At 37.5% G+C, this 23,433-nt stretch overlaps 2 protein-coding genes across 4 annotated transcripts in view; one reads left to right on the forward strand and one right to left on the reverse strand.

Moving 5' to 3' along the window:
• The first annotated feature begins 5,567 nt into the window (after nt 1-5,567).
• The window catches only part of LOC122201184, a 526,575-nt gene continuing 508,709 nt past the window's right edge, over nt 5,568-23,433 (forward strand). The window contains exons 1-2 of the mRNA XM_042907121.1: nt 5,568-5,618; nt 6,505-6,559. Coding sequence (XP_042763055.1) covers nt 6,505-6,559 — 55 coding nt within the window. The 5' untranslated portion in view covers nt 5,568-5,618. The remainder of the gene's footprint in view (nt 5,619-6,504; nt 6,560-23,433) is intronic.
• On the reverse strand, nt 9,103-15,784 carry TMEM126B (transmembrane protein 126B). 3 transcript variants are annotated; one of them, XM_042907037.1, is made up of 6 exons: nt 15,659-15,745; nt 13,079-13,192; nt 12,698-12,819; nt 10,861-11,054; nt 9,669-9,780; nt 9,104-9,406 (listed from the first exon to the last, which is right to left on the reverse strand). In XM_042907037.1, the coding sequence occupies exons 3-6, from the start codon at nt 12,808-12,810 to the stop codon at nt 9,223-9,225; spliced, it is 603 nt and encodes a 200-aa protein (XP_042762971.1). In that variant the 5' UTR covers nt 12,811-12,819; nt 13,079-13,192; nt 15,659-15,745; the 3' UTR covers nt 9,104-9,222. The 3 variants fall into 3 exon arrangements, with proteins under 3 accessions (XP_042762970.1, XP_042762971.1, XP_042762969.1); XM_042907036.1 differs by lacking the exon at nt 13,079-13,192 and having other exon boundaries at nt 9,103-9,406; nt 15,694-15,745; XM_042907035.1 differs by lacking the exon at nt 13,079-13,192 and having other exon boundaries at nt 15,659-15,784.

Raw genomic sequence — 23,433 nt, forward strand, 5'->3', positions numbered from 1 at the left:
TATCATATAATCTGATCATTTCACTTCTGGGTATTTATCTGAAGGAAACAAAAACACTATCTCCAAAAGATATGTGCACTCCCAGGTTTATTGCAGTACTTGATAATAGCCAAGATATAGACTCAACCTATATGTTTATTGATGGATGAATGGATAAAGAAAATGTGATATACATCCACACAATTGAATAGTATTCAGCCATAAAAAGAAGGAAATCTTGCCATTTGTGGCAACATGGATGGACTTTGAGGTCCATTATACTAAATGAAATAAGTCAGACAAAGAAAGACAAATACCATTGATCTCAGTTACATGTGGCATTTAAAACAAACAAACAAACAACAACAACAACAACAACAACAAAACCAACTCATAAATACAGATTAACAGATTGGTGGTTGCCAGAGGTGGGGGATAAAGGATGCGTGAAATGGTGAAGGTGGTCAAAAGGTACAAACTTTCAGTTATAAATAAGTAAGTCCTGGGGGTGTAATGTACAGCATAGTGACCACAGTGAATAACACTGTATTGTAATTTTGAAATTTGCTGAGACAGTAAATCTTGAAAGTTCTCATCACAAGAAAAAGATATTTGTAATTATGTGTGGTGATGAATGTTAATTAGGCTTATTGTGATAGTTTTGAAATATACACATATATTGAATCATTATGTTGTACACCTGAAACTAATATGTTAATTATATCTCAATAAAAAAGAAACCAAAATATAAATTCTTTAAAAAACAAAACTTCATAATTTATAAAAAGAAACTAAGTAAACAGACTTTTTTATGTGTGAAGAAGAAAAAAATGAAGGGAGTTGTATAATGGTCATCTGTTGTGGACTTATTAATTTGCCTGTGTGACTACCTATAGAGAGGATGCAGAGTCAAAGGACAGATAGGGTTTTCAGTTTGACACGCTCAGCAAGAACATGCAGGAGAACATGTAGGAGGGCCAATAGTGGTCTGCGTCTCCTGACACTGATGTCAATCGAGTCTAAACACAGTAAGAGAGATTTGGTTTATACTAAACAAATTGAATATATTTGAACTATAATTTGAGAGATTTTAGTTATGCCTGTTGAATATATTAATGTGTTACATATATTAATATATGGAATAATATATGTTGAATAATTTAAAAAGAGTTCATTGTTAAGTTTCCACATATTTGTGAATTTTCTTGTTTTTTTTTATTTGTTTCTAATTTCATTTCATCATGGTTAGAGAAGATATTTTGAATGGTTTGAATCTTCTTTTTAAGCCTTGTTTTGTGGCCTAACATGTTGTCTCTTTGGAGGAATGTTCCATACTTTGATTCTATTTTCATTTCCCTTTCTGTATACTATATGGGTATTTTCTTTGTGATTACCACTGCAATAACATGAAACGTTTTAAAGTTATGACAATCTACTTTAAACTGATAATCACTTCAATTGTGTGTAAAATCCACTCTTTTACATCTCTGCTTTTCACACTATATGTTACTGATGATATAGTTACATCTTTTTATATTGCATATTTCTTAACATAAACCTACAGCTTTTTATGCTTTTTCTTAAATTCTATACTATATTGTAAAGTGATTTACATACCTACATTATCATACTTCGAGATTCTATATTTTTTAAAATATTTAACTTTACCAGGGAGTTTTATATTTTTGTATGGTTTTGTGTTACTGTTTATAGTCCTTTTGCTTCGATTTGAAGGAGTCCCTTTAGCCTATCTTATGGGGGTAAATCTAGTGGTAATGAATTCCCTCAACTTTTGTTTATCTGGGAAATTCTTAATTTCTTCTTTGTTTTTGATGGACAGATTTTCCAGATATAATATTCTTGGTTGCCATTTTTTTCTTATATCAGTACTTTGAATATGTAATCTTATTCCCTTCTAGCCTGCAAAGTTTCCACTGAGAAATCTAATAGTAGCTCTTTTCTATGTAATAAGTTGCTTTTCCCTCATTGCTTTTAAGATGCTCTGTTTTTGACTTTGGACAGTTTGATTATGATGTCCGTTGGTTTGCAAACTGCCTCTGTACATAAAGGGCAAGTAGAGACCAAAGCAAGAATCAGACCACTCCAGATTGGTTGGTGGAAGTTTTAATAAGGAATTTACATACAAGGCTTGTCTTGGGTGGCCGCAAGATGAGCCTCCGGTTGCCCGGGTTCAGCTTGCACGTCAACTGGTGGTCATATCTTCTTGATTACCTCCTTCAACAATTTCTCTCATTGTAAATCCCTTTGGATTTTTCCTAATTGGGGTTCCTTGAGCTTCTTGACTTTGTATGCCCATTTGTTTCTCAGAGTTGGGAAGGTTTTGGCCATTATTTTTTCAAATAGTTTCTCTTTCTTTTCATTCTGGGATTCACATAATGCATATATGGTTCCATTTGATGATGTTCCAAAAGTGCTTTAGGTTCACTTCATTTTTCTTCATTCTTTTTTTGTTTTTGCTCCTCTGCTGCAATAATTTCAAAAGTCTTGTCTTTGAGTTCATTGATTCTTTCTTCTGATTGACATCGAGTACCTTTAGTAAAATTTTCAATCCAGATATTGTATTCCTAATTTCCAGACTTTGTTTGGTTCTTCTTCATAGTTTCTATCTCTTTGTTGATATTCTCATTTTGTTCATGCATAATTTTTCCCGATTTCATTTTGTTGTCTATCCATGCTCTCTTTTAATTTATTGAGTATCCTTATATCTCATATCCTTATACTCATATCCTTAGTATATGTCTGTTTCTTTAGGAATAGTTTCTGGAGATTTAATTTGTTCCTTTAAATGTGCCATTTTCCTTCTTTCATAGTATGGGTTGTTATTTTTTGTTGGGATTTCAGCATTTGAAGAATCACTCATTGCCCCCAGGTTTTTTGCTTTGCTTTTGTGTAGGAAAAACTTTCTCTACTCAGCCCAGCTAGATATTCTAGAGATTCCTCCAGCCTTTTCTGGGGATGCATCTTCTCTGTGCTTGAGGAACTTCGCCAATTTCGTCTCAATTGCTCTTGCTGGTGCCACTTTGTGATACTGTGGCCTCTTTGGTGCTGTATTAAGCTGCAGTATTGGAGTTTTACCTATTGTTTCTGTGGTAATGAAGACTCTGGTGCATGTTGATAGTCTGTTCTCAGCCATCCCTATCCTGGCACACTATTCCTGTCAGTACTTGGATTCAGGAAAGACAGAAAATCGTCCCTTGGGCAGCCCCCTAAAAGTCAGAATGATGGATATGTTTCACTCCTTTCAACAGGGAGAAGGGAGTTTCCTCCTAATTGTGCCACACTGTGTTGGGGTAACAGTTTCTGGATTTTCTTATAAAGGTACTTGGTCTGTGTTTTGTTAGGAATAGTTTCTGGAGATTTAATTTGTTCCTTGTCCTTTAATTTGTTCTATGTCTTCATGGGAGAGGGTCTGTGGCTTTCTATTTTGCCATATTGCTGATGTCACCCTCCCTATTTAGCCTTAGTTTTTGAAAAATATTTCTGCAGCTATAGGATTCTAGGTTGACTCTTTAAAGTTATCTTTGCACCCAACATGGGGTTCAAACTCATGACCCTGAGACCAAGTGTCGCATGCTCCGCCATTTGAGCCAGCCAGGTGCCCAGACTTTTTTTTTTTTTTTTTTTAATGTTAGTATTTTAAACGTTTTGCTCTACTTTTTTTCTGGCTAGCACTGTTGCCAGTGAGAAGTCTGTTGTCATCCTTCTCTCTTTTGGTTTTTCTCTGACTCCTACAAAGATTTTCTTTTTCATACTGGTTTTAAGCTATTAGATTATGATGTAGTGTGTGGGTATTTTTTCTGAAATTTCATTTAGTTGGAGTTCATTGAGTTTCTTGAATCTGGGGCTTTAAAAAATTTCAGTTTTTCTGTGGTATAATTAACATGTAAAGTTGTAAGATATTTAAAGTATACATTGTGATAATTTGATACATGTGTATATTGTTCCTCCCATCTAATTTAATTGACACATCCATCACCTCACATGATTATCCTTTTGTGTTTGTGAGAACTTTTAAGTCCTAATCTCTTAGTAAATTTCAATTATACAGTACAGTATTTATCAGTTATATTCACCATGTTTTATATCAGATCTTCAGACCAATTCATCTTAGAGCTTATTGCTTATAGCTAAAAGTTTGTACCCATTTACAAACCTCTCCCTATTTTCTCACCCTAGCCCCTGGCAACCACTTTTCTACTCTATGTTCTATGAGTATGACTTTTTTTTTTTTAGATTCCACTTATAAATGACATCATGATACCATGAAATATTTTTCTTTTTCCATCTTATTTCACTTAACATAATGTCCTCAAGTTCCACCCATGTTGTTATATATAGTAGGATTTCCTTCTTTCTAATGGCTGGAAAATATTAGTCTATATATGTATATAGACACATATAGTACAATGTTATTTATATATTATACATGACTATTTTCATTTATAATATTATAGTTATCCACTTATAATTGTATGTATTATCCTATACAATATTATACATTATTTTAATATATACAGTGTATATAAACACAATAGAATATATATCTCACATCTTCTTTATCCATTCATCCATCGATGGACAAAAAGTTGTTTCCATATCTTGGCTATTGTGAATAATGGTGAAATAAACATGGGAATACAGGTATCTCTTTGATATCATGTTTCATTTGTTTTGCATATATGTACCAGGAGTGGAATTTCTGGATCATATAGTAGCTCTATTTTTAATTTTTTGAGAAAACTCCATACTGTTTTTCATAGTGGCTGCACCAATTTATATTCCCACCAACATTGCACAAGAATTCCCTTTTTTCCTCATTCACGAACACTTTTTATCTCTTGTCTTTTTGATGATAGCCATTCTAACAGGTATGAGGTGTTATTGTGATTTTGACTTCCATTTTCCTGATGATTAGTGATCTTGAACACCTTTTTGGGCACTTGATGGCCATTTATATGTCTTTTATGGAAAAAACGTCTATTAGGTTCCTTTGCCCATTTTAAAAATCATATTGTTTGCTTTTTGCTGTTGAGTTGTATGAGTTCCTTATATACTTTGGACATTAGCCCGTTATCAGATATATGGTTTGCAAATATTTTCTGCCATTCAGAAGGTTGCCTTTTTTTTTGTAGTTTCCTTTGTTGTGCAGAAACTTTTTAGTTTGATATGGCCCCATTTGTTTATTTTTGCTTTTGTTGCCTTTGCTTATGGTGCCAAATAATATATAAAAAAAAAATCATTGACAAGACTGATGTCATAAAGTTTACTCCCTGTGTTTTCTTCTAAGAGTTTCAGGGCTTCAGGTCTTAAGTTTAAGTCTATTTTTTTGAGTTGATTTATTATATGGTATGAGATAGGTTTTATTCTTTTACATGTGGCTTTCCATGGTCTCATGTAGGAGATAAATCAATTAGCCTGGCTTGTTTTCCTGGTTGTCTCTGAAATCTTTGTGGTTGGCCAAGTTATCTTTTGTTCTTAGTGGCCCCAATCAGTTGAGGGTGTGCCAAAATCCATTATTGTCTCAAAGGGAAGCAGTCAGCACCTAAACGTAGGCTAGTTAGAGGCTGGTCCCCATAGGCAAGAGCTGGGAAAATATGTAGCTAGACTACTTCCACGGAGTAAGTGGTAGTTCTGAGTTTTTGCCTACTTTCTCTGCTCTGGGCTGGGGTGTATTGCCACAGGAGGTACATTTGAGCTTACTAAGAACTTCTTTGTTTACTATAGTAAACAAAGTAAACTTTGTTTACTAGTCCTGTGGGACTACTGAATGCAAGTACCATTGCCTCTCTGAGCCAGGCAATCCAGGCACCCATATTTTAGGTGGTAATTGATAAAAGCAGGGAGAAAATCAATACAATACACTGCAAACAATGCAATGTGATGCAATACAATACAAAAGCGCAGGGGGTGGGGGGGCGGAAATTACATGGTTAAGGCAATTGGGGGAAATGGAGGAGAAAAGGCAGGAGAGAAGGTAAGCTATCATAATAGGGACTGCATCTTAGTCTTTGTTATATACTTGGCAGGGAAAACAGACAATATAAACACATTTATTAAGCACTACGTATATGCTGGGGTATGGTATGGTTCCATGCACTTTAATCTTTGTAATCTCACTGCAAAGCAGTTATTAGTATGTTTTCAGAGGAAACAGAAAGCTTAGATAACTTGCCCAATGTGTGGGATACAATGTCTTTCATACACCAGGTCTTGAATCAATACTAGCTGAATAAATGAGTACATATTTATTTATATGAAAGATATCTTGTGAATTTTCCTTGCTGTGCTTTTTTCTAATATTTCCTAGAACAATGCTAAAATCATTCATTACAGCTAGGGAAAGGACTGTGATAATTGGTATGGAGTCATAGCAACAATAACAGTAATGACTGTAACACATGTAGACTTCCTGTGAGTTGGCCACTGTTTTGGTTTACAGATATTAACTCATTTAATCCCAACAACACTATGAAGTAAATAAAATCTTTATTCTTTATTTTACAGATGAGGAAATGGAGGTACAGAGGGGCAAAACAGCTTGTTAAAAGTCATCCTGTTGGTAAGTAGTAAAGCCAAGATTTGAACCTTGAGAGATGAGCCCCAGGTTGTATTTAATACCTCTGCCCTATCTTGCCTCTAGTTCCTTGCTGCCTTTCACCTAGCTTCACCTTTGGCTTCATGCCCAGATCAAGATTTCCCTAATTTCTTCATTCAGGCCTCATTACAGCCACTTTGGCAAGCACTGCTTTCCAACACCAAAGGAAAATATCAATAGACTTCCCAGTTTTTTCTGATGTAGGAAAGGCAAAGTGAAGTCATGGAATAAGGTACCAACCTCTTCAGCTTTCAGGTGGCAGAGGAGGGGAACATAAGTCAACCTTGCTGTGTTTCCCAGATTATTACCTCAGCAGATGAACAAATAAAACTTGCTTGATGAGCTTCCTCAAATCAAGTGGGTCAAAGACATGAACAGAAAATTCAAAAAAGAGGCCAATATTTTTATCTAAAAAAATCAACCTTAGCTAGATTCATTCTTATTTAATTTTTTGCTTTGAGATTGGCAAACTTTAAAAAGATGTGGCTGATGTGAGGGGCATGAGGGATAGTAAGAAGGTAGGAGGAGGAATGCTGAATTATAGATTCTGGTGAGGTTGAAGTAATGTTGGAGTTGTGTGAAAGTGAATGGACTGGAAGGACAGGAGGTAGTGATCAGAAGATGGGATTTTAAAATTGAGAATGTAGAGAATTTGAACTTACTGATAATTTAGGACTAAGGCTATAGCACCATAGTCCAATAAAAATATAATGTGATTCACGTATGACATATTTTGGTGAGATATTTAAATTCGTTTTTTACATAGTAATTCTTCAAAACTTGTGTATTTTACAGTTAACAACACAGCTTTAAAAAATTTTTTTTAATGTGTATTTATTTTTGAGAGAGAGAGACAAGAGTGTGAGTGGGGGGAGGGGCAGAGAGAGAGAGAGACACAGAATCCGAAATAGGCTCCAGGCTCTGAGCTGTCAGTACAGAGCCTGATGTGGGGCTAGAACTCACAGGCCATGAGATTATGACCTGAGCCAAAGTCACACTTAACTGACTGACCTGTCCCAGGTGCCCCACACTTAAAACACATCTTAACTTAAACTAGTCACATGTCAAATGCTCACTAGCTACAAGTGGCTAGTGACTATTATATTAGATGGCACAGCTCTAGAGTATGACCATAGGTTAAGTGGTCCGGTAGAGAGACCAAGGTGTTGGAAGGATCACCTATGTGAATACTGGAATCACCAAGAATATTACTCAGTCACTAAAAAGAACATGTTAGACCTATATGTAGAGTTGGAAAAATCCCCAAGACATATGGTGAAGTAAAAATTAATTTTCATTATAATATGTATGGTTAATATTATTTTAAAAAATATGTAAGTTACAAAAGAATACTGCAATGAAAGAGACATGCTAACTTGATGGTGGTTACCTCTGGAGAATGGAGTAGATATAGGATGTGGGAATGAAGGAAGACATCTTGCTTTATTTATTTCTGGGTCTTTTAAATATTTTACAATGAGAAGGTATTCATGTACTCTTTGCATAGTAATTTTTCAAACAGTTAAAATATGAATACCATTGATCCAGTTATCAGTTTGACTTGGTTCCCCTCCTCCCCCATCACCTGCCCTTTCCTCAGTTTCACGTATCATGAATTATTCTGAGAATACAAAGCTGGACGGCAAACTAGCTATTTTTATCATTTTCATTAGCAAGAGGGTTATGTATTCCAGTTTGTTATCTATGCTTCGTAAAGCACATTGTTAAGACTTCCGTTTCTGCTTTGTGTTGCTTGGGGCCTCAGATGACCACATCTTATCTCAAGATGTATATGATTAAGCCAAGGAGAATGAACTGTGGGGTTTGGGGTTCCAGTCTGTGCTTTATTCATCAGTATTTATTTTCTCAACTAAGATAAATGGGTAGCTCAGGAATGCTCAAGAAGACATAAAGAAACATCTGGTAATCTCTTTCTTTAGATTTTGAGCTTCTTGAGGGCAGGGTCTAAATCTCTAAACCCCTGGTGTATTAATGCACATTACATAATAGGCACTCAAATGTTCTTTAAACAGCACATGTGTTAATGGTAAGAGGCTAGAAAGTATACACAGTCAGAGTTTAGGGCAGACTGTGTGTTAATTTCTATGTGTTGCTTTCCTAATGAAGTTTCCACTTCTCCTTCAAAATTTAGGTCAAATGTCACTTTCCCCCCTTAGCTTTCCCTTCTGGACAAGTAGTTAACAGCCATATCTTCAATGTGCCCACATAATTATTTGTATACCTCTTAAACCTTCTCTTGCTATATGTTCACATTTTAAATTTCTCTTCTAATTGTGAGTTCCTTTTGGGTTAAAGACCATTTCTTATTATATATTACCCAGTGCCTGAGATATAACAGGGGCCTAATAAATGTCTGGTGAATGAATGACTATATGTATAGAGCAGACCTTGTCATCTCAAACCTATTCCCACACACAGGAGGAAAGAAAGATGAAACTAACATTTAAATAGTGAATTACAGAATATTTATTGAGTACCTGCTATAGACTAAGCAGGAGGAACAGAAACAAACTGTCTGGAGTTAGTTTTAACTCCTTCAGCAATGCCGGATTCCTCATCACAAAAAAAATCCCATTCTGCTGATTTAGTATTCATTCACTCTTTGATTAATCATCACGTACAGTTTTCTCAAGTGTACTTTCAAATATTGCATAATGCCGTAGACCATTAAATATTCCAAAGACTGTCTGAAAGACCAGAGGAATCATCATTGCTTTTACCTCTGTTTGACAAAGCAGCAACCAGTAAAGTAAAACCCTTCCTTTTGGTGGCAATGGAACAGTATGATACCTAAAAAGGAAAAATAATTAAGCACTTCTTCTGCATGTATTTTCTATGAAAAGTTCATTGGTTCTCTTAAGTGGATAATTTCAATTCCAAGGTCTTTCATGTAGATAGCAAAAAGGTTGAAAGCTAGCTATTTGAAGTAACAAAGTACATTTTGATTAAAATGTGTCATTGGCAGCTAAAGTTTAACATTAAAAAAATAAACAAAAACAAAAGGAAGGAAGGAAGGAAGGAAGGAAGGAAGAAAAGGAACAGATGGACTTACTTGACTGCCAGGCGTCCAGTTTTAGAAAAAGCCAAACCAGTGGGATATAAAACACCACATACTATGCCAACCAGTGAACTCCTCAGAACACAATTTTCCTGGCTTATATTGCCTGGAAAACAAAAGGAAATTTAGTCTCCTTTTAAAACTCAGGATAAGAACAATTAAGACAGTCTTGTGTCCTCACAGAGTAGTTATCTGTACTGTCCTCAATCATAGTGAAAACAATAGAAATTCAGTCTCTAAGGCACATGATAGGCTAAGAGCATCATGTTTAAAAAATGCCTTTATTACACTTAATGTAAGGTGAGTTATCTCTTATAAATTTGGTTTCTTCAGAAGCAATTTCATAATGAGAAATATTAAACAGCAGACCCAGACATCTGGATTCTAGGTTAATGCATTTTTATTGTCTATGTGTTAGGCATGTGTTAGTGATACAATGCTACATAAAAGAGACCCAAACTCTAACATTTAGGTGAGTCCAGTAGGAACAAAAGAACTAGACAAATATTTAAATAAATAATTTTTTAAGTGTGTACAATGCTTTGAAGGTAAAATGAATAGAGAATGTGTCCAGAAACCTAACCTACCCTGAGGGAACCCGAGGTTTCCCTGGGAAAGAGATATGTAAGTAGGGACCTGATAAACAGGATTCAGAGGTTCCATTAATTACTAGTTGTGAAACTTGAGGTAAGGGGAGGAGGTAGGAAATAACATTAGAAGCCCACACAATAAGCCAGATATCTCATTAGGCATTTAAGATATTGTATTTTAATTATCACAACTGTCCTATGAGGTAAGTACTAGTAGTCCTAATTTATAGATAAGACAATTGAGTCTCAGATATTAAATGACTTATCCAATGTCACAAAACTTAAGCAGTGGGGGGTAGAATCTGAAATCATGTGTGTAGAATGCCAAAGCCTGCTTTTTATATTATGTTGCTTTCTAACATACGTGAACATGTCTTAGTTTTGGTTGTGTACCTGTAAAAAGGACACAATACTATTTGTTCTGCCTCATCAGGAGGATTGTTGTGATGAGGAAACAGGACAATATAGGTAAAGGTACTCTGTAAGTTGTAAAGGAATATACAAGTGTAAGTGATCATTATAAATGGTAGCAAAATTTTGTGTTAATGTGTAATTTTAGACATAAACACATTATACATTAATGAATTTAAATTTACCCAAATACAAAGCATCTGCTACAAGGAACTTATAAGCGACTACAGTAGACAAAAACGGAAGTGTAGTCACTGATGCATATGTCTTCAAAGCATCATGTTTAACCTTGAAGCAGTGTCTGAAAATGAAGTTCGCCAACATTCCAGAGAAACTAGCTGCTGTTCCAAAGAACACTGTGCCATACACATTTAAAGTCCTAACAGGGAAAACATAGAGAAAAATTACATTCAGCATAATATAGTATTCTCTTAAAAGGATATATCCTTTCCTGGGTATAACCAACACCAAATATTTCTTGAATACTTACTATGCAAGAGACATTTTCTCTGTGCTGAGGATGAGGCACTGATAAAGAATATTAAAAAACAAATCTCACTTCTCACGGAACTTTCATTCTAATGAGGGGATAATTCTCTCTCTGAGATCAATTAGTGTGGTTCTAAAATGGAACTCTTTTAAGAGATAAATTCTGGTCACAAATAAAAATTAGTATGTTCTAGTATAGCCAAATTTTATGAGATATCTAAGAATGCTGCTCTTGCTAAAAGGATTAATTTCTTAAGTCATACGAACAAAGTTGTTTACATTTTGGTTAGTCCTTCTAGCAAATAACTATTTCTTAATTAGTCCAGATATATTTCAAATAATTTGTCTAGGATTTCCAAAACTTCATGCAAAGAGATTTGATAGGTCTAGTTTTATTTATTCCGATCATACCTAAATTCATAAATGTCTGAGGTCTAAGATTAATGTCCTTTGATAATGTCCTCTGTTAATCTAAGTTTAAGTGGTAATGTGAGATAATATGTACACCATGGACTCTGTATTCCTTTTTTGCTGAATTCAGCACTGTGCTGAGTCAATTAATTCTAAACTGAATTTAATTACAATTGAACATCAATTAAATATAAATAGCTCCCAAAATGGTGTTCTCCTAATTGCTTTTAATTTAAAAATGTTTATTATACAAATAACATTTCAACAATAATTCTGGACTTTTTTTTTTTAAGTTTATTTATTCATTTTGAGGGCACCTGGGTGGCTCAGTCAGTTAAGCATCCAACTCTTGGTTTCATCTCAGGTAATGATCTCATGGTTAGTGGGTTTGAGCCCCATGCTGATAGCACAGAGCCTGCTTTGGGTTCTCTCTCTCCCTCTCTCTCTCTCTCTCTGCCCCTCCTCTGTTAGCTCTCACTCTTGTTTATTTTGAGAGAGAAAGAAAGAACACCAGTGGGGGAAGGGCAGAGAGAGGGGGAGAGAGACAGAATTTCAAGCAGACAGTGCTTGTGAGCCCAACTCGATCTCACAAAGAGATCGTAACCTGAGCTGAGATCAAAAGTGAGACGGGGCGCCTGGGTGGCGCAGTCGGTTAAGCGTCCGACTTCAGCCAGGTCACGATCTCGCGGTCCGTGAGTTCGAGCCCCGCGTCAGGCTCTGGGCTGATGGCTCAGAGCCTGGAGCCTGTTTCCGATTCTGTGTCTCCCTCTCTCTCTCTGCCCCTCCCCCGTTCATGCTCTGTCTCTCTCTGTCCCAAAAATAAAAAAAAAAAAAAAAAAAAAAAAAAAAAAAAAAAAAAAAAAAAAAGTGAGACACTTAACCAGCTGAGCCACCCTTGTGCCCCTGGTCATTTTATTTTTAAGAAGCAAAAGAAATTATCCACAGTCTCAATATTACAACAAATCACTATTTTCATCTGTCCATACTTCTCTTCAGTTTTTTTAATAAGCTTTTTTATAACCAACTCAATAAAGTTAATAGTTCTTAGATACTTAGAAACAACAGTAATACAGAAGATCTGCAAATAAAGTTATTGACTGTCAGTCTGGGTGTGTCTCTTACTTTTCTTTTCTAAGATACTCCATTTTTTTTTCTATGATTTCGATGACCATGGGTCTTCTGAATTTTTCATCTCCTAGAGAAACACTGGGCTGACCATGTGTGTATGTTGCCATTCTGATGTCCTGGAAAACACAAAATTTCAGAATCATAATAGCTAATGATATTAATTATAAGTTTTATAAATTTTAGATTCCAATTAAAAAACATTTAGACCCTAGTAAAATGTCATCTGCTTTCACATACAGTGTCCATGATTCAATCACTATTTAGCAGCTACTATTTAGTAGACAATGGTTTTTTGAGAAACTGGCAGGATAATAATCATCTCTAATTTTATACTTTTATAGATGAGAAAAATGAGGTTCAGAAAGGTTGACTTGCCTTAAGACCTAGTGTAGAAGGATAACTTGCAGAGATACTGAGTTTTTGTTTTCCTTACAGTTTTCCTCAAAGGTAGCCAGGTCCTCTGTAGTTCTTTTTCTAGCTTTTTCAAAGCTAGAAGGAAACAGTAGGTACTTGTTGACAACTATCTCATGAAAGCCTGACCTCCTTTTGGAGATTATGTTTCCTGGAGATGGAAGAGAGCAGGGACTGCCTTGGAGAATAGTGAGAGAGACATCAGAAAGAGGGACACTGTTCCAGGCTAGGAAGAGGTAGTAGATCATGGATACCGTGGATTACAGAAATTATATATCCAGCCCCCTCACCTGGGGCAGAAGCCACAGCCTTTGCTGGAAACTACATGTGGCACATGAGGGAGCTGGGACCCAAGGTACTGAGCTTCAGGGTTGGAAGGCTCCAGTGTCCCAAGTGTAAAATATGAACAGACAGTTGCCAATGTCAAGGGACCATGAGGGTTTGGCCAGTAACATCTTAAGAGAAAGTAAAAAATAGTGATAAACAAAACAAAACAAAATCGGATCCTCAAACAGGATCCTTCCTGAATGCTTTGCTCTGGTTAAGACTTTCAGGTCTCTGAAAAGTCTTAATAATGACATTTGTTAAACCTGTTGCCACATTGGTATTATGAGATTCCAGATTAGCCGATGAACAGATTACAAAATCATGGCCCTTCACAATTTATACCAACTTCTGTTTTAATATTTATAGTCAAGGACACAGACTATATCTCAAATTTCAGGAGTCCTGGGCAAGAGAATTAGAGTGGATTAAGCATAATGAACACAGAAGATAATAAATCAGTGATTCTCAACCTTTAGGGTACACAGGAATCACATGGGGGGTTCATTTTAAATGCAATGTCTTGAGCTCCCTCCTGAGATATCTGGATTCAACAGGAATAGGGTTAAGTCTAGAAATCTGCATTTTATTTTATCTTTTTTTTTTTTTTAAGTAGACTTCATGCCCAGTGCGGAGCCCAATGCGGGCCTTGAACTCAAGCAGCCTTGAGATCAAGACCTTAGCTGAGATCGAGTTGGATGCTTAACTGGAAGCTTACAACTGAGCTACCCAGGCGTCCCACAGAAATCTGCATTTTAATAGTACCAAGTGATTTTGCCACTGGTTGTCAGTGGACACATTGCTGTAATTGTTGAACATCACTGTAATACTCATTTGCTGAGTAAGTGATATGTACCAATTCTAACTAATGAAAGGTCAATTCATTCATGGCATCAACATCGTGAAAGTACGGGCTCCTTTGAACTTTCATATGTTAATACACAATAAGTAATAACGGGCAAGTTTCTTTCCTTTTATCACTGCAGAATTGGACTCAAGCCAGTACTATCTTTTTCTTTAAAATATCTGGGAGGACAGGGAAAAAAATTATAAATTACAATTTCTCAGGGACTAGATTTAATCTTTTGGCTCTTTCAGACATCTAAATGGAAAATGGAAGAGATAGTAACATCTAAGGGAGATTCTATATCTAAGCCATCTAATGTACTATGAAGGCAGGTATCAGTAATGTGGTAATTTACCAAAAATCTTGGATAAAGTATTTATTTTTCTGTCATTCAATTCATTGATGACATTGAAGTCCCTTACTTCCCACAAAGAAAACTCTCAGGCAATGCTTTGAACCAAGCTTCTACCCTACTGATAGTCTACACTATCAGTTTATAGGGAACCCAGACACCTAGTATAATGATTCTAAAATCCTGAAACAGGACAGATACTTACTGAGCACAAATATTTACTGAATGCCTAGTCTTTGGAAGGCACTGTTTATTAAAGCAGAGAAATAGGCTGGTAATTTTCTGATAGACTTTTACCAAGTGCTGAAATGTAAAGACTGCTGCTATAACTAACATTTTATCTAAAAATTGACTAGTCCAAGGTCACCATGATTATACCATTACGAGTGTATGTATGGAGGTTTATAGTCTGGAAAGTATTTTACAGTTTTGTAGTGCTTTTATGTGTATTATTTTGCCTGACTTTCAGAACTTTAATATTCACTCATCATTTACACAGCACCTGATATTTGCCAGACCCCAGGATAATTAAGAGGTAGATGTATCTTCTAGAACCCACAAACCGCCCAACGTGAGGACAAAAAGGCAGGTAATTTAAAGGCAGAAATTAGTGTGCCATACAAACGAAACTAAACGGAACAAAACCAAAACCATAAGAAAAGCCAAACTTAACCTGGCCAGGGGAAGCGTGGGAAGGTTTCCCGGAGTAAGCGAAATTTAACCGAATAGCTGAAGAAGGTGAGGTGGGGAGGGATGGTTACAGGGAAGCACTGCAAGTTGAAGGAAAGGCCAGCACAAAGGCCTGGAGGCCAGAGAAAGGAAACATCAAGCAATCGGGACTAGACTTTAAGTCTCCTACTTTATCTCCGTCTCTTTCTATAGCAACTGGGGGCTCCATTGATTGCGCTCTGCATGGACTTGGAGGCTCTTTAGATTTCCAAATCCCATAATTTCGGAAGAGTCCGCTAACATATTGAGGCTGCAGAAATCACGACTCCTACCGCCCTGGGTTTCCGCCTACCTTGGACGCTTCCCCAGTTCTGACCGGCAACACACCTGCATCCCTCAGGTCAGCCCCAGCCTCACGCCCAAGCGCCGCCATTTTGGCGGCTCACGTGACTAGCGGTGGGCGGGGACCCAGAACGCCCGCCCCGAGCGGGAAGTGGTGCGGGCTCACGCCTCTAGCCTGCAGCCCCGGCCCTCCCCAACTCAGTCAAAAGCCGCGCCCTCCATCCTGGCTGTGATTGGGCACGGCATCCAGAAATGAAGGCCTCTCATTGGCTTCGAGGAGGTCCAGACGTCCATGGTCCCGCCTTCCTGCCAGCCCTGCATTCCCTTATCCTGCTGTGTGTTAGCCTAGCTCCCTCTTCCCTCAAGCTGAGGGGGTGCGTGAGGCGGTCCGAGCGCAGGGATGTTGCGCGCTTTCCCCTCTTCTGGGCACCTCTGTTAGCGGGGGCCGAGCTGTCCGCCCCATTCGCTCCTAGAGGGAGTTCTTCCCTCTGGCCTGGTCCGTGTGTTAAGGCTTCCCGGACACCTCCTCCCCAGAGCCCCCAACCGGCCGCCAGAGCGGCCCCGACCAGCCTCCTCCCCGCTCCCCCCTCATCCCCCCAGCGGTGTGTCTCCTCTCCCAGTCTTTAGTTACCTCATATTCCATCTTTTCACCCCATTTGGAAGGGACCAGAGAAAGACACCCCCCCCCCCCCCCACTCCCCAAGAAGACCCCTTTGCCAGCCGGTGTTTCGGGGTGGGGTTGGGGGGCGCTGCGAATAGGCCTGGCGCCCTTTTGTGCACGTTCAGTGCCCAGCAGTATCTCCCAGACCAGCAACCCCCGACCCTCCAGTCTCCATGTCTTAGAGAAGCCAAATTCGAGAGTTATATAATTTCTAGTGCTGCTGTTTTTCCTGCCTGAGGAAACACTTCATCGCGTGGAGGGTGCAGGACATTTCTGTGCACTTCTATATAAGAACGGGGTGTGGGCAGGGGTGGCCAGCGGTAGCAGAGAGATTTCTTGTCTTTTCTGCAAAAGGAAGGTGGGTAGTTTGGAGAAAGATAGAAAGGGTGGATGTGGAAGCCAAGCAGCAGAACTCTCATTTAGGAAATCGCGAACCGTTTGCACAGCTTGTGCTCACATGCCTAATACTACTACATCGTCTCAGAAAACACCTTTGGGGGAAGGTTTGACTTCTCTCGAACAGTCTCAGTGTTTTTCCTCGCCGGATAGGGAGCTGCTTGGATGCGAAGAGATGGCATGATGTGAATGACTCCAGTGTGAAGAAATCTGCTTCGCCAACTCATCCTGCATCAAGTGCCCATTGAGTAGCACTGTCACTTTAATGTCTCCATGCCAAGGGATTGCTTTCCTTCTTTTCAATCCTCTCGGTTAATACATGGGAGGATCAGAATCAGAGGGGCATTAAGGATTAAGCCTGAGGGGCTTGGAGAGCACTGAAGAAAAAAATGAAAGTGACAGCAAGCTGGATCCTGTCTTACTGAGGGGGTGAGATCTGGAACTTCTGGTCCAGTAAATAAAAAGGGGGCCTTTCAGTCTGTGTACTGCCCCAGAAAACTGTTCAAACTCACCCACCTTTTTAGACACCAGAGTCAAAAAGGTTTTTAAAAGTATTTTTTGTTGGGGAGATTAAATTTTTCTCTAAAGAATTGAGAATCTTTATCATCAACCAGTTCATCTGAATTCGATCATGTATTGAGTAATGAGACAGCTGTATAAATTTGGTTTGTGCCTTAATTGAATTAGTCATTGAATTCCAAAAATGTTGATGCCTGAAGAAGAGTTTTAATAACACTTTCTATGCTTACGATAATTTTCTCAAAATTTTTTTAACAGAATAAATATTTTATAAAAATCGAAAAACTCAAGGTTATTTTTTTCTGAACTCTGTGGGCAGTGTCAAAAGTTTAATTGTGGGGAAAAATACATCATTTTTTTCCTTATTGAAAGAGAAGACAGCCTGGATTTCAAAATTGAACAGTGAAGTGGTTTGCAACAGTTACCTGGCTCTTGGCCTCAGTCCAGCTGGATCAAGTTGAGACCTGAAAAGATCTTGAATCCTGTGGCAGTGGACAGACCCAAGAATGCCAGTCAAGAAGAAAGGTGGGCAATGAAGCTTCCTATATAATATATGTTTCTCCCTTTTTTTGGTTCTGGTGTTTGCTATTTAAACTGTTTTCCATTTGAGAGTAAAATTTTCCTTGGGCTTTGCGAAATATTTATTGTAATAATGTCTTCTCTGTGGTACATCATTAATATTATTTTGCTAAAGTAAAATGAAGTAGGGCTATAGTATTTAATTACAGACATTTGTGATTTCATAAATCAGGTTGTCTAAATTACCATTCATAATCAGCATAAATTTAATACCACAGATTTGAGCTTTTCTTTAGCCTGTGTTCTTAGCTTGTTAAAGGTTACTTTTGAACAATCTTTAAAAATAAAATTTGCACAGTGGAGCTCTTCCTCATGGATTTAATATTTATCAAGTGAATTACCTAGTTGTGAAAGATAACAGAGTTGTTTATACTGAACAAAATTATGGATTTATCAATCTTCTGATTAAAAATAGATTTCATGCTTGGGTTTCCTGTAGTGTAAATATTCACTTCTGTGATGAAGCACAACTCCAGTAACTGCTGTGCTTTTCCAGAGGGTATGTATCATCTAAGAACACAATTGACAAGTTTACCAAATGAGGCAAACCTCTGACTCCCTGCTCCCTCTCCAGAATTGATCAAGTTCCAGTGGTTTCCTAAAGTATAGTTTATTCTAGGTTAGGCCAAGGGATTCACTTTAACCTAGATCTACCCCAGGTTAGCTTTGTTCCCAAGGATCCTCATGAAACCAGTTTTTGTTGTTGTTGTTGTTGTTGTTTTGACATAGCGTGGAAGATCAGATCAACTATAAAGAATTTTCTCGAGGTATTTTTAAAATTTATTTATTTTGAGAGAGAGCGGGGGGCGGGGGGCAGAGAAAGAGGAATAGAGAGAATCCCAAGCAGGCTCCACACTGACAACATGGAGCCCAAAGCTGGGCTTGAACCCATGAAATGTGAGAGATCATAACCTGAGCCGAAACCAAGGGTGGGATGCTTAACCGACTGAGCCACCCAGTGGCCCCTCTTGAGAGTTTCGAACCAAAATTTATTCGACACCCTTGGACTCCACTATATCGGGCTAGCATAGATCCAAGTGCTGACCAGTTATGAGTTGCTACACACTGAAAGTAAAGGTCAGGTGAGGTTAAGGCAATCTGGCTCTGCACAATGTCTAATCCTTCTACCTGTGGACTTGGAAGATGCATTGAGGAAAGTCAATAATCAGTGAGATACTTTAGCCAACTGGTCTCTATAGAGATGGACAATGATATATAAAACGTCTGAAACACCTAGAAATGTTCCTTTGTACATTGGATTAAAGACTGGGGTTGTTTTCTTCTTCTGCTCTCCTCCTTAATATCACCAAGAGAAACAAAACTCTCTGTGAGATTTTGGAGCCATACCTGTCCAGATCTGGCACAGTTGGTTTGTCTGGAACAAGAATGGTTTTGGTAATGTAGCCAATAAATGGCATGGCTCTTTGACTTACTTCACTTTGTGTTTTTACTCTCTCTACCACTTGTTCTCTAGACATTGTCCCTTTTGGATTGCCTTATTTTAGACTAATAATTGAATTTAAACACATTGTCTAGGTGTATATGTGGGGGGGGGGGGAGAAGAGGGGAAGAGAGAAAGGAGAGAGGGAGGGTAGAGTGAAAGGGATAAAAAGGCATCTGGGAATGAGGTGGAGAAAGGCACTTGATGTTCTAGGTATAATTTAACTAAGCAGGTGTCTTTTTTTAAAATGATGTCTTAAAAATATTATTGATGTATAATTGGTACACAGCATTACATTAGTTTCAGATGTGCAACATAGTGTTGTGGCAAGTCTGCACATTATACTTTGCTCACAAGTGTAGCCCCATCGGTCACCATACAACTCCATTATAATACCTTTGACTGTGTTCCCTGTGCTGTATCTTTTATCTTCATGACTTATTCATTCCCTAACTGGAAGCCTGTACTTCCTATTCCCCTTCACCCATTTTGCCCATCCCCCCTACCTGTCTGTCACCCAACCTGGCAACCATCTGTTTGTTCTCCGTGTTTATGGCTCCGTTTCTGTCTTTTGTTTGTTTATTCAATTGTTTTTGGTTTTTAGATTTCAGATATTAGTGAAACCATATGATATTTGCCTTTTTCTTTCTGACTTATTTCACTTAGCATAACACTCTGTAGGTCCATCCATGTTGTCACAAGTGGCAAGATTTTCATTCCAGTGTGTGTGTGTGTGTGTGTCTGTGTGTATGTGTGTACCACATCTTCTCTATCCATTCATGTGTTGATGAATACTTGGGTTGCTTCCATACCTGGGCTATTGTAAATATGCTGTAATAAACTATTTTCAAATTAGCATTTTGGTTTTTTTGGGTATATATCCAAGAATGAAATTCCTGGATCACATAGTATTTCAATTTTCAATATTTTGAGGAATCTCCATACTGTTTTCCATAGTTGCTGCACCAGTTTGTATTCCCACCAACAGTAAGCAGGTTGATTTTAAGGTTTCTAAGTCCAATAGGCTGAGTTTCTCAAAAGTTCCTACCTTTGATGGAAGTTACAGAAATTACGGATACATAATTGAAAATTATACTTTATGAGAAATAGTTTAATGTTTATTTCCTTCCTTCTTTCTTTTCCTCTTCTTCCTTTTTTCTCTCTCTCCTCTTCCTTCCTTCTTTAATACTGAATTGATGGTAATGGGTCAACTTTTTTTTTTAATTTTAATGTTTTTATTTTTTAAATTTACATCCAAGTTAGTTAGCATATAGTGCAACAGTGATTTCAAGAGTAGATTCTTTAATGCCCCTTACCCATTTAGCCCATCCCCCTTCCCACAACCCCTCTAGTAACCATCTGTTTGTTCTCCATATTTAAGAGTCTCTTATATTTTGTCCCCCCTCCCTGTTTATATATTATTTTTGTTTCCTTTCCCTTGTGTTCATCTGTTCTGTGTCTTAAAGGCCTCATATGAATGAAGTCATATGATATTTGTCTTTCTCTGACTAATTTTGCTTAGCATAATACCCTCTAGTTCCATCCACGTAGTTGCAAATGGCAAGATGGCAAGATTTCATTCTTTTTGATTGCTGAGTAATACTCCATTGTGTGTGTGTGTGTGTGTGTGTGTGTGTGTGTATGTGTGTGTGTATATATATATATATATATATATATATATATATATATACATACATAAACCACATCTTCTTTTTCCATTCATCCATCGATGGACATTTGGGGTCTTTCCATACTTTGCCTATTGTTGATAGTGCTGCTACAAACATGGAGGTGCATATGCCCCTTCGAAACAGCATACCTGTATCCTGTGGATAAATGCCTAGTAGTGCAATTGCTGGATCTTAGGGTAGTTCTATTTTTAGTTTTTTGAGGAACCTCCATACTGTTTTTCCAGAGTGGCTGCACCAGTTTGCATTCCCAACAGCAGTGCAAAAGAGATCCTCTTTCTCCGCATCCTTGCCAACATCTGTTGTTGCCTGTGTTGTTAGTGTTAGCCATTCTGACAGGTGTGAGGTGGTATCTCATGGTGGTTTTGACTTGTTTTTCCCTGATGATGAGTGATGTGGAGCATTTTTTCATGTGTTGGTTGGCCATCTGGATGTCTTCTTTGAAGAAGTGTCTATTCATGTCTTTTGCCTATTTCTTCACTGGATTATTTGTTTTTTGGGTGAGTTTGTTAAGTTCTTCATAGATTTTGATGCTAACTGATATGTCATTTGCAAATATCTTCTCCCATTGTGTTGGTTGCCTTTTAGTTTTGCTGATGTTTCCTTTGCTGTGCAGAAGCTTTTTATTTGGATGAAGTCCCAATAGTTCATTTTTGCTTTTGTTTCCCTTGCCTCTGGAGACTTGTTGAGTAACAAGTTGCTGCGGCCAAAATCAGAGAGGTTTTTCCTGCTTTCTCCTCGAGGATTTTGATGGCTTCCTGTTTTACATTTAGGTTTTTCATCCATTTTGAGTTTATTTTTGTGTATGATGTAAGAAATTGGTCCAGGTTCATTCTTCTGCATGTCACTGTCCAGTTTTCCCAGCGCCACTTGCTGAAGAGACTGTGTTTATTCCACTGGATATTGTTTGCTGCTTTGTCAAAGATTAGTTGGCCATATGTTTGTGGGTCCATTTCTGGGTTCTCTATTCTGTTCCATTGATCTGAGTGTCTGTTTTTGTGCCAGGGTCAACTTTTTAAAGGAATCAACAAGTTCTAATTAGCAAGACAAGAATGTATTTGGATTATGCTAAAATCTATGTATTATGTCATTTATGAACTGATCTACTTAGAAAAATACATTATGTTGCTTTAATTTTTTAATTTATGTTTTAAAAGTTTGTTTATTTTGAGAGAGAGAGAGCACTAGTGGCGAGGGGCAGAGAGAGAGAGGGAGACAGAGAATCCTAAGCAGGCTCCACGCTATTAGCATAGAGTCCAATGTGGGGCTTGAACTCACAAACTGTGAGATCATGACCTACCTGAGCTGAAGTCAAGAATGTCATGCATAACTGATGAACTACCATGTGCCCCCCATGTCTGTGTTAAAAAAATTGTCTTATTGGGGTGCCTGGGTGGCTCAGTCGGTTAAGCATCTGACTTCGGCTCGGGTCATGATCTTGCGGTTTGTGAGTTGAAGCCCTGTGTTGGGCTCTGTGCTGACAGCTCAGAGCCTGGATCCCACTTCAGATTTTGTGTCTCCCTCTCTCTCTGTTCCTCCCCCACTCACACTCTGTCTCACTGTCTCTCTCCCAAAAATATATAAAGAATAAAAAATTTTTTAAAAAATTGTCTTATTATCTTCTGGGCTTCTTTTAAATTGGTATAAAAGTCTATCTGACAGTTTTCATTTGTATAACATTTTATTTCCTTTAAATTCTTTTTTTACAGCTATTCTCAGTGGTATAATAGAGTGTGTATAAACTTATTTTTACCAGGAACTGGAAGTTAAATACCATACCAATACAAATAACTCATATGTTTTGATATTGTTCTTTTGAGAGGAAGCTGAAGAGTGTTGTGTAATTAGAATTCTAAGTAAGACTTGATACTTCCATGTATCTCCTGGGCATCCCTGAAATTGAGATTGTTGTTTTCTGGGTTCACAATCTTTCCTTTTGGTTGTCTATACTTTCTAAAGGTGTCATTTTGTTTTTATTATTTTCTTCCTCTCCCTAGGGAAGGAACCCCTTTAAACTCTTCTGTTCATTCCTTCCTCATTTGAAGTTTTCTTCTTTCATTATGTTTCTTGTACTTTGTGGCTTAATTTCTTTCTCATAGTATCTTAGTAATTTATATTTTTCTTTCATTATTTGGATGTATTCTCTTTCCGTCTCTAACTTTTCTCAAGTTGTTAGAATTTTTTTTTTTTTTTCAGATTCACTAAAGGGGAAAATGTGTGCCTGAATTGATCGTACTTGAGTGGCTATTTTATTCCTTTTACTAACTTTGTGTTTGAACTTTCATATTTGCCATACCAGTGTTATATCCAGATATTTTTTCCATTTCACAAACTTCATGTTTTTTTCTTTTTCTCAATCAGTAAAACTCAAATGAGTTAAGAACTGAATCTTCCTAGAGAGGGATGGGAAAAGATAGTTTTTCTAATTTCTGTAAGTAAAAGTAAAATGATCGTTTACCAAAGATTTTTTTAGATTTAAAATTCCTCAAAAGGGTCACCTT

Source organism: Panthera leo, chromosome D1 (assembly GCF_018350215.1).
Source record: "Panthera leo isolate Ple1 chromosome D1, P.leo_Ple1_pat1.1, whole genome shotgun sequence".
Taxonomy (NCBI): domain Eukaryota; kingdom Metazoa; phylum Chordata; class Mammalia; order Carnivora; family Felidae; genus Panthera; species Panthera leo.

What these genes read in the sequence shown, in the direction of transcription:
- TMEM126B (XM_042907035.1), bottom strand. Translation starts at nt 15,739, where the DNA reads ATGGCGGCGCTTGGGCGTGAGGCTGGGGCTGACCTGAGGGATGCAGGT. An exon ending in GAACTGGGGAAGCGTCCAAG is followed by an intron (nt 12,820 to 15,658) that starts GTAGGCGGAAAC and finishes TGTGTTTTCCAG; the next exon opens with GACATCAGAATGGCAACATA. An exon ending in GAGTATCTTAGAAAAGAAAA is followed by an intron (nt 11,055 to 12,697) that starts GTAAGAGACACA and finishes TTTCCCTGTTAG; the next exon opens with GACTTTAAATGTGTATGGCA.